The 10,123-nt window shown below is 44.6% G+C and overlaps 1 protein-coding gene across 1 annotated transcript; it reads right to left on the bottom strand.

Moving 5' to 3' along the window:
* Nucleotides 1–3,952: 3,952 nt before the first annotated feature.
* On the bottom strand, nucleotides 3,953–10,122 carry AHSA1 (activator of HSP90 ATPase activity 1). Its single transcript, XM_021542829.3, has 9 exons — nucleotides 9,964–10,122; nucleotides 9,429–9,619; nucleotides 9,171–9,253; nucleotides 8,402–8,519; nucleotides 6,731–6,819; nucleotides 6,249–6,383; nucleotides 5,391–5,492; nucleotides 4,794–4,845; nucleotides 3,953–4,369 (listed from the first exon to the last, which is right to left on the bottom strand). The coding sequence occupies exons 1-9, from the start codon at nucleotides 10,041–10,043 to the stop codon at nucleotides 4,197–4,199; spliced, it is 1,023 nt and encodes a 340-aa protein (XP_021398504.2). The 5' UTR covers nucleotides 10,044–10,122; the 3' UTR covers nucleotides 3,953–4,196.
* Between the last annotated feature and the right edge of the window lies 1 nt (nucleotide 10,123).

The raw sequence follows: 10,123 nt of genomic DNA, 5'->3' as shown, positions 1-10,123 counted from the left end.
CAAAGCTTTCCAGGGATCACAACTTCTTGTTGCTGTTAATTTAGTGTGTAAATCATAAACACTTCCAAGCTCTTGCTGTTTCCAGCTCTTTCCCCTCCTCTGTTTTGCCTTTTGCTTTGTGCTGGCTGCACATCTGCCAAGGGTTAATCTGCTTCTCCAGCATGAGACACTGCTTCACAGCTGCCTGGCACCATTGCTGGCCTCTGCCTGGGGGGAGCTGGTGACTCCTCTCAGGGAAGGATGCTGGGGGCTTCCTGCTGGCATTCTGCAACATCAAAAACATTGTTGCATGGAGCCGAAGCCAGGGGTAGCAGGCTGAGCTCCACTCTGCTCAAAGAAAATCACTTTCCCTGGAGGGGCAGTCAGCAGTTACTGCTATGCATATAACATGCCTAATGTGCTTTTATCCTCTGCAACAAGGTCCTTGCTGTGTTGGATGATGGGCCCTGCTGTGAAACTCCTGGGATATAGAAATCCCACAGCCAGAGGATGGAAGCAGGAAGAATTCCTGCCCTAATTCTGCAGGTGCTGAAGACCTGGAGATGTCACCTGAAATCATAGAGTGAGTCTGTGGCAGTCTTAAACTGCGCTTTTGCCTGCTGCTTTGAGCACAGAACTTCTGACTGGTTACTGTTGAGTTGTCTCAGTCTGCCAGCCTGGACTAGAGCTGAGCTGGACCAGTCCCCTGTCATCCAGTGTGTCTGCACACAGAAGGAGCCATGCCCAGATTTTGCTGGGGCACAGGTGCGGTGAGGAAAGGCCATCTCTCAGGGATGAGCGTGAGATTATGTAGGAACATGTTTACAGCATGGAGATCCCATTATCTGATTTTTTTTTCAGGGCTTCAGCTCCAAGAATCCACTTCTTAGAAAGCACACAAAAAGCCCAGCTGGGCCCAGAAGGATCTCCTCTGGAAGGAGAAAAGAGAATAATAATGCCAGGAGAGTTTAGCCAAAGCCTGTGCAGCAGGCCCGAACTGCAATGCCTGGTATTAACCTAGGAAAGAGTAAGGTGTGGTTGTGGTCTGTGGATCTTGAGCCTGTGGATCTCTAGAACTGAAACAAACTCTAGCTCTAGAAAATAAACAAACCTTTCAGACACCCCTGTTCTGGCTTGTGAAGGGACATACTTCACTGTGTGGCCACATTAGTCTTCTATGCTGGTGGCACTTCTCTGGAGCAGAAAACTAGAAAAAAAAAATAAACCCCAGCACACTGCAGGTTTTCAGCTGTAGTCCTGCTGACCTCATTTTCCACTTGGTCAAAATAATTTTTGATTCTAAACTTGTCTCCTAAACTTGTATTTTACAGCACCAATGGTAATGTAATTTTTTAAAGTTACCAAGTATATTATCTTCTATACCAAAATGTACTGGATTCATTACAGGTTTATTAGGCCTTCCCTTATGTACTAATAAAACTATTATAGAGAACATTGCCTACAGTCTGTAAAAAGTTCAAAGACCCCTTTTGGTTTATTGTTTGATGGTTGCTTATTACTCATCTCTATGTGCATCATAACAGCACAGTCAGTGAGGAGCCACCTCTGACTTCCATCAATGTGAAAAATTCACTTCTGTTTTCTGTTTTTTTAACCTTTGTTTTTTTTAATTGACAGGACTTTCCCTCTGTATCAGATTCTTAAAGAGCCTTTGGGTCAGACTATACTGAACCTTGCTTTTTTCCCTAACCTTATATATCCTTCCCTTCCCCAAATAGCTGAAGGACTAAACTGTGACTGTTTTCCAATACTTCCAAATAAAGCAGAGGTCTGGGGTTTCTCATTAGCATCATGTAGCTGCACTGGAGGTCAGCTGTAGCTGCAGGAGTGTGTGTATGCTGGCAGTAGGCAGATGTACTGCAGTGACCTTCTCTAGCATGACTTAAGGCTCAGATCTCTTCACCAAGTAAATGTCTGAAGTGGTGTAAGGCCTTAATTACCACTGCTGTGCCCCATTAGAGCTGGCACAGCCTGGCACACTCTGCCTGAGTGCACAGCCTGGCCTTTTAGCACAAGCTTTCTTCACTGCTGGGTTAGTCCAAGGGATTCACGTGTGAACAGCGGCCAAGGCATGGCTACATTACAGAGCCTGTTCTGCTGCTGTGGGGATGGTGATTTCCAGCCTGTGGTGCAGGGAGCCAGCTGGGGAAGAACCAGCATAACTCAGGGTAGTCAGTTTTGCTGGAAGAGCCCTCAAATGGCCTCCGAGCAAAGCCCTGAGTCCATGAGCCCTATGCATGTGGGTTGCTGGCTGGGGCCAAAGTGTGCCCTATTAGAGTAGCAGCAGGATGCCTGAAGTAAACCCTGCTCGTGATGAAAGGAAGGCAATTAAAATTCCACTTCAGTTGCCTTCCTGTCCCACTTCCTAACCTTCCAGCAGCAGGTGATTAGCAGGGCCTGCCTTCTCCTGTCCTGGCCCAGCTGTGGCAGCAGAGCCTGCAGTGGGTGAGCACTGCTACCACAGCATTGCTGCCCAAGCACAGCAAAGACATCACAACTCAGCTGTCACCTTTGTCTCAAGCTGACTTAGAACAAGCTCTTTTTTTTCAGTTTTTAAATAATTTTGCTCTTCTCTACCAAATTTTTGGCTGCAAACTCACTTGCCAGCCCTGCTGTTTAAGGTTTCCCATGTTGCTGTCCGGGATTTGCCAAACAAAACCAAGCATACAGGCTGTGCAGTGAGATCAGTGTGCTCCATCATGTTACCTGCCCCCCCACAGCCTACCAGCTGCATACAGTAGTTCATCTGTGCCCAAAAATCCTGGCAAAATACCTGCATCCATTTTCCCAGCCAGACAGTGCTTTAGGGAAGAGAACCCTGCATGGCACAAGGAAGCTCTACCGTATCTACAGCTGCCTCTTTGTACAAGTTCCTTTGTTCTCACAGGTCAGCTCAGGGATGAGTACACACTACAGGATTTTGTTCATGCTGCATTCTTGATGTCTGTCTTTATACACTTCATGATTTCTTCATACTTCAGCACTTTGAAGTAGGGAGAACAGGCAGAATACTCTTTATAGTTTAAAAGGAGACTCCAACAACTACATTCAGGGATTTTTTAAACAGCCACTACTTGTTTTCCTGTCTCCTCTATTGAAGGGAACACTAATCACATACAAGTCAGATTTCAAAAATTTAATAAAAAAAGAAAAATCCCCAAACCAGTAAATTTCACCCAGTAACATTACTCTTTTCCAGTTTACTACAGGAGCTCTGCAGAAAACACTAGGGAAAAAAGTATACAAGAAAAGCTCATGCCTCATAAAGAAAACCAAGCACTTCTATCACCCTTGAGGTTAAGCAGGTTGACACTTCTCATCAGATTTTCACTTCTCCTATACACAAGTTTATTGCTTTCGAAGACAGCTCCAGGAACTAACATGTTAACAGGTGAGAACAAGCATTTTTTTCTTCCTCACCAGTTAAATCAATAGCTGAAGTATGATGAGCAAAAAGTACTGTACTCTGTAAACTCTAAATGGAGGTGGGATTTATTTCTGAAAAAAACAGTTTGCTTTGGCCTGAAGCTCTCGGAGGTAGCTGGCCCTGGGCCCCACAATCTTCTAGAACCATTGCTCTAGAAACTCCTAGGTGAGTTTCCCTAGCACTGGTTTGCATGATTGTCGTGCATGTAGAGCAGACTAGTGGAAGTGTAAGAAATGACTGTTGAAGGGGATATGCAAAGGAGAGGAACAGCTTAAACAGGATCACAGATCGCTTCAAAAATGGGAGGAGTTTGAAACATTTACTACCGGCAGATCAAAAGCAGAGGGAAAATGAGCAGCTGCTCAGACTAAAAACTGCATCAAGCTCATGATCTCTGCTCCCCCAGAAGTGAGGAATAAATCATATTGGCATCAGCAATCCTCATTGATTGGTGTTTTTCTAGACAGATCCCTGCCTCAGCCTATCGCTCAACCCTTTGAACTCAAGCCAATCTGAGGACACGAATTCCACAGTGTTTTTTTAAGTTAGGTTTATTTAGCAATAGAAGTATGTACATGTAAGAGAATCCCCTGCAGCACAAGACATGCACAAAGCAGTGAGGGACTGAAAGTGGTGCTGCTCCATGGCCTTCCTCATCACCTGTCATCCCACTTTACTCAGCGGCAGGGCCAAGATTAGAAAGAAACAGGCGAGAATTTTATCAGTCCATGTGGCAGAGTCTTCAGGCAGAGCCTTCCAGCAGCCGGTATTAAAACAAGCGGGCACCATAACCAAATGTCTGTTTAATGCCCTCAAAGTAGTAGCGCTGCCAGCCTTGCTTTGTTCTTTCTTCCTCACTGGCAGGAACACCCTTGCCTTCCAAGCACACCTCTGTCTCACCACCTTTGTCATTGAAGTTCAAGGTGATGGTTGCAAAGTGCCCTAGAGGAACCAAAGCACATCCGTCAACAGTGTGTAGTACAGTACATGCAGCCCCCAGCGGCTGCTCTGCCCCTCCCTTCACAGGGCACCACTTAAGACTTCGAGGTCCTTCCCAGAGGGTCTGCTTATGGCAGCTGTAGGCCTTGCCTAGAAACACGGCTAGAAGAGGGCTCCCTCTCCCTGCGGTTTGAAGCAGTTGCAGCTACAGCTTTACAAGCAGCTACTTCATCCTTCCTACCTGCTCACTGCTCTACACAGTGCAGTGGCTGGAGATGCAGGCAAGACAGTGTGGGATAGGAAGCTGGGATAACACTGGAGCAGCTCCCAGAACATCCTCTCCTCCCTGATCATGAGCTACAATTAAGTGTGGCAAATGGGGCTGGTATCCTTCAAAGACGGGCAAGTCCATTTCTGGACTACTTACCAGCTGGCCAAGATTTAAATCTCCATTTCATAACAAGTTGCTTCTCAGGAACCTTGGAAAAAAAAAGATTACGTAGTAATTTTTTGTAAATCCTACAGTCTAATAGAAAACATCTAGAATCGTGTTGATATGAATGAAGCCTTAGAGATCCCTTGAGAAACACACACAGAGAGGGAAAGAGATTTTAAGTGTCCTTTTCTTTTCAATCCCCTTCTAGAAAGGTATGCAATAGTATAGCCCCAAACCCTGAGACAGAGTCCCTGACTGCCCAGAAGACTTTAGTAGCAATTGAGCCAAAGAGAAAAAGGTTCAGTTAGTATCTTTAACACTCCTCCAACCTCTGATAAGTAAAATCACACAAAGACAGGGAAGATCTGTGACTGGAAGTCACATTTTCTCCCCAGAATGAAATGCCATGCATTAATCCATACTACTAAGAATGCTTCAATAGCCACAGAAATTTTAGGTAACTATTGGGCACCAGGTAGAACCCCACAGTTAGCTAACAAAAGCACTCTAACAGAACTGATAAAAAGTTACAGCCTGATTAAGAGTGCTGCCTCTGAGCAAGATACACCTGAACTGGTTAGTACTTACTAGGTCAACAAACTCTCCTGTGACACTGCCATCCAGCAACTGAAACTTGCCTCCTTTATCGGCCTCCAAGGTGGCTTGTGCGTGGGTGAAAGCTTGGACCATCTGAAAAGAATTCAGGAGCAGATCTGTATTACTTGACATTATTTTCCTGCAAACTTGTTGCCTAATGCCTCCCCACCCAGATACAAAAATTTGGAAGAGGAGGTAGGTCAATAGTGTAAGGTCTTCAGCAAAAGACAAGAATCCCTGGCCAGAAAACCAAGTTTTTAGCTCTACAGCAACATTTCACCGGCCCAAGGAAAAGAACCTCCAGCTTTCATAGTGCTATGCAGTGTTCTAAGTCACACAGTGATTTACTTTGTTGATTTCTTAATGAAACTTAATTCTAAGAAAAAAATATCCTTTGCTTTTTCATTTTTCTTATCAAATTAGGAAGAACAAAAGACTAAGACGATGTTTAAATAATGATACAATGCTGCTCTCTCCTCCTAAACTATATAATAGCATGCGGAAAAGTGGAAGCTATTTCCAAAGCATGCTTTTGATACCACCTAACCTTAGAAGGAAAAAACAAACCAGAAGCACACAACTGTAAATCTCAAGTGACCTGGCCACACGCAGTAAGGGATACACCTACAGAGAGATGCTGACAGCAGTCTGGAACTTGCTTCTGGTTTGCATTAACCCCCTCTTGTCAGCTGTGTGAAAAGATGCACACACAAGCTTTCAGCAACTACTTTGTACAACAGTCTTCTGATTCCATTCTCATAGATTGTGTCCTACAGAACTTCTTAAAAACCTTAATAGAAAAAGCCTCCTATATGCGAAGAACAACTTTCAGAAGAAGCCAGGCATTACCTCCTGGGTAATGAATACCCGGTAGAGCTCTTCAGGGGATGTTAAGAAGGTGTCCTTCAAACTGATCTTGCAGGTAGGGATCTTGACTCCTATGGATTTGGACTGTGGTATGGCAGTACTGCTCCTGGCAGCCGTCTAACAAAACAACAGGGAAAACAAACACATACACACTTTTTTTCACCAAAAGAAAATCCAAACCAAAATAATCAACAAATAGTTCATATATCCAAGGGGAAAAACAAAGGCTCTTAGTAAAGATGCAATAAGATACAACCATATTTAAATGTACAAAGCAGACTTATCGCTTTGCTTGGAAGAAACATCATGTGCTGCCAATGATAACAGTCACACCTATTCCACAGATTGCCAGTTCCTGAATGTGTATATCCTATACACAACACAGGTTTTTCCTGTAAGTTCCAGAACCTAATACAGTGTACCTTTCTTCACTGATCCCAAAGCATGTTTGCAGTTTTGTTTACCTTGCGGTCTTCTGCTTTAGGAGCCACCTGAGGTGCCGTTTCTGTATGTTCACCATTCACTGTGGGCAAAATCATGCCCTGGGTGAATTCTGGAAAGACAGGAATGTGCCCATGAAACTGATAAAAGATCAAGTACCTTCTGACTGTACTTTGAAATACACAAAAAGGGCTTCCTGGTTTCCCCCTTGCTCTTGGCTAGCATCCATGACTTGAAACAGTGTTCAGAAAAAGTCACAGACCTCTTTTTACAAGCAATTAATTCTTTCCCTCACTACTCTCCACCGAAGGCCCTGTCAGAACCTGCCCACACTAGCAATTAGGAACTTACCTCCTCTTCAAAGCCTAGACATACTTCCACATGCTGCTCTCACATTGATGTTGCTTAGTCTTAGACTTAGGTAGCTTTTTTCCTCTCTCACTCTCTAATATAAATTGCAATCATGCATCAAAAGCTTTTGCCTTGCTGGCCTAGACACACCAAACCAAGCTTTTCCATTTCTTGTATTGCCGTGGTAAACAATAGTAACTTCTAACTCTCTATCAATGCCAGATGCCAGGACTACACAAGAACGCCAGGCACTCCTCACCAGCACCCTGTCCAGCAGCACTAACACTTTTGTAACTCCATCAGAACCTTCAGCCTTGTTCAGAATTACATTTGCTCTTTCTTCAGCTCAGTCACTTCTGCTTTTACCAATTACACAACATTTTGCTCCTTTTTCTTCCTCTTCATCTGTTCAGAGCAGCAAAATTCCATTAGAAAGCAAAATTTTATCATATGTGCATAAACCTGTATCCTGCAATACTTGGTTCCCACTTATTTTCATTTATTGCAGCCCACAAGATCATACAGATTTTTCTGATTAGCATTCTTATCTTTCACTGGGTGACTGCATCTCCCAGCCTGAACACTACAGTGCCTGAAAAAAAAAAAAAACAAACCAAGAATACAGAAATTTAATCCTGGAAAAACAGCAATCAGTGGTGGTTTGTACCCAGCATATCTAGGACATGTAATGTAATATAAGTGGTTATAAAAAGTAATTGTAGCATTCCCAGCCTGTATTTGAGAGGAAAGTCAAACTCAACCAAAGCACATTGATTTAACTCCAACTGCTGGACTCAGATTTAACTTAACAAAATAATTGATCCAGATGCTGAGACAGCTTATTAAAAGACACCAACAAAACCTGCAGAGCAATTTCCAGACATCAATTATTCTAAAATCCAAGTAACACTAGATGTCTTTACCAGTGTGGCAAGAGGGGAAAAAAACCCCTAAAAACAAACGACAAACTGGAGAAGATACCACTTTCCAAGGGAGTAAGCCAACTGAAGGCCAGATTGTGCCACAAGCAGTGACTATGTCAATGGGGTAACCAACCCTTTTTACTGGCTTTCATTTTCTCTATAGCTTCAGGATATGAAGGGCATTCTCAGTTTTAAAACATAAATTTTAAAATTCTGTTTATTATTGCATTATTACCAAAATCAATCTTTCTGAGCTGTGCTATACTGTCTAGAGCCAGAAATGCTTCTTCCCAAAGTTACTGTTATTGCTCTGACACCTTTCTGTTGAGATGGAGTGAGAAACTCCTCTCTTTACCCCATCCCTTCTTTAGAATTAGTCCATATGGGTTCCTATAACACTTCTCCCGCTCAGTTACGTACCCGTTTTGAGAGTGCTGATGTAAGTTTTAATTGCATCTCTAATTTTCTTTGCACCCTCTTGCTTCATCAGGGTCTTCAAGTTAGTGTCAGGCTCATCTTTAGCAAGGCTGACAAGGATCTGAACAATAAAAAGCACCAATTAACAAGGACAAATGTGCACAGTTCTTTTATTTAATTCAATATCACAGACTTTGGCTAAACTTTCATAAACAGCCCTGCAGTTTTATTCATCTTTCACTTCACCTCTCTCAGCCTGTACATGTATGCCTAAACACCTTCCTGTGCTACAGAGACTTTTGCATCTAGAAGCCAGGAATTAATTTGATAAAGATACAACATGATGGGGGAGCGACTCTTTATTGGGGAGTGCAGTGACAGAATGAAAGGTAACGGTTTTAAATTGAAAGAGGGTAGATTTAGATTAAAAATTAGAAGGAAATTCTTCACTCTAATGGTGGTTGAGGCACTGGAACAGGTTGCCCAGAGAATCTGTGGATGCTCCATCCCTGGAGGTATTCATGGCCAGCTTGGATGGAGCTCTGAGTAACCTGGTCTAGTGACAAGATGTTCCTGCTCATGGCTGAGAGGTTGGTAATAGATGACTTTTAAAGATCTCACTCAACCCAAAACATTCTCTGATTCTATTAACTTAAGCAATCTCTAACAGTAAAAAATTCTACACAAATGTTCTAAAAATGGAAACAGGGAAGGAAATATTAATGCTGTGAGTACTCCTGTTAGAATACTCCATACATCCAGCTTTGCTTACCTCAACTTCATCGATGTCATTTTCATCTGAGAGATTAGGAATCTCCACATAACCTTTGTACTTCACTCCTGTCTTTGAGGTGCCTGTAATTATATTGTTCAGATCAATCTTTCTTACTCTGTTGTTGTCAAAGCAAACTTGTATTGTATCAAAATATGATATTCCCTTTGTTATTATTTCCCAAATGAGATAAGTATCCTTACCCTTGATATCACACATTAATCTAACCTCGAAACAGGAGGGGTACGTATCACTCACCAGTCCACGCCAGCTTGATAGTCCACTCATAGAAGAAGATAAGCTTCCCTTTGCGGTTGTTAATGGAGGCCTCTCCATCCAGTTTGCTTACTTCTGTCACCTCACAGGTCCCTTCCTCACCCTCCACCCTGACAGGCAGAAGGAGAGCTTTCAGCCGCTCCGTGGACCAGTTGGAGGCATCCCTCTCTGTCCTGCAGGAAAACCGAGCAGGGTGACAATCTGGGACAGGCCACGCTGACAGTGCATACTGGGACTATCCAGTGCTCCCCAATCTTGTCTCCCTGCCCCACCTCAACACAAACACACACAGATTTCTGCCCCGGGCCACCTCCAGGCATTCCCCCGGCACAGCTCGGCTCGGGCACCCCGGCACACACACACGGGGCCGAGGACCGCCCCGGAGGAGCAGCCCGGGCACGGCGCCTCAGCAGCAGAGCGCGGGGAGGGGACGGGAGGCGGCTCTGCCCGCGACACGGGCCGTGCAGCCCCCTCCGCCCCGGGCCCCGCTGGCTCTGGGAGCAGCCTCCCCGCTCACCAGTGCCAGTTGTTGACGTTGGTGGCGTCCGCCCGCTGCTCCACGATCCAGCGCGGGTCTCCCTCCCCCCACTTGGCCATCGGGACCGGGATCGCCGCCTCCGCTCCGAGCGCCCGTGGAAGCTGCTAGAACCGCCGCGCCGCCTCCCGCCTTCCGCCCG

Source organism: Lonchura striata, chromosome 5, assembly GCF_050655825.1.
Source record: "Lonchura striata isolate lonStrDom1 chromosome 5, ASM5065582v1, whole genome shotgun sequence".
Taxonomy (NCBI): domain Eukaryota; kingdom Metazoa; phylum Chordata; class Aves; order Passeriformes; family Estrildidae; genus Lonchura; species Lonchura striata.
Note: the sequence above shows the minus strand (reverse complement) of the source record. Positions and strands in the feature narration are given on the sequence as shown.

Bases quoted from the DNA above. Each gene is read 5' to 3' on its own strand.
- AHSA1 (XM_021542829.3), bottom strand. From the start codon at position 10,043: ATGGCCAAGTGGGGGGAGGGAGACCCGCGCTGGATCGTGGAGCAGCGG. The intron at 5,493-6,248 runs GTAATGCCTGGC...AATTCTTTTCAG, and splicing joins GGGTATTCATTACCCAGGAG to ATGGTCCAAGCTTTCACCCA. The intron at 4,370-4,793 runs GTAAGTAGTCCA...TGGTTCCTCTAG, and splicing joins ATTTAAATCTTGGCCAGCTG to GGCACTTTGCAACCATCACC.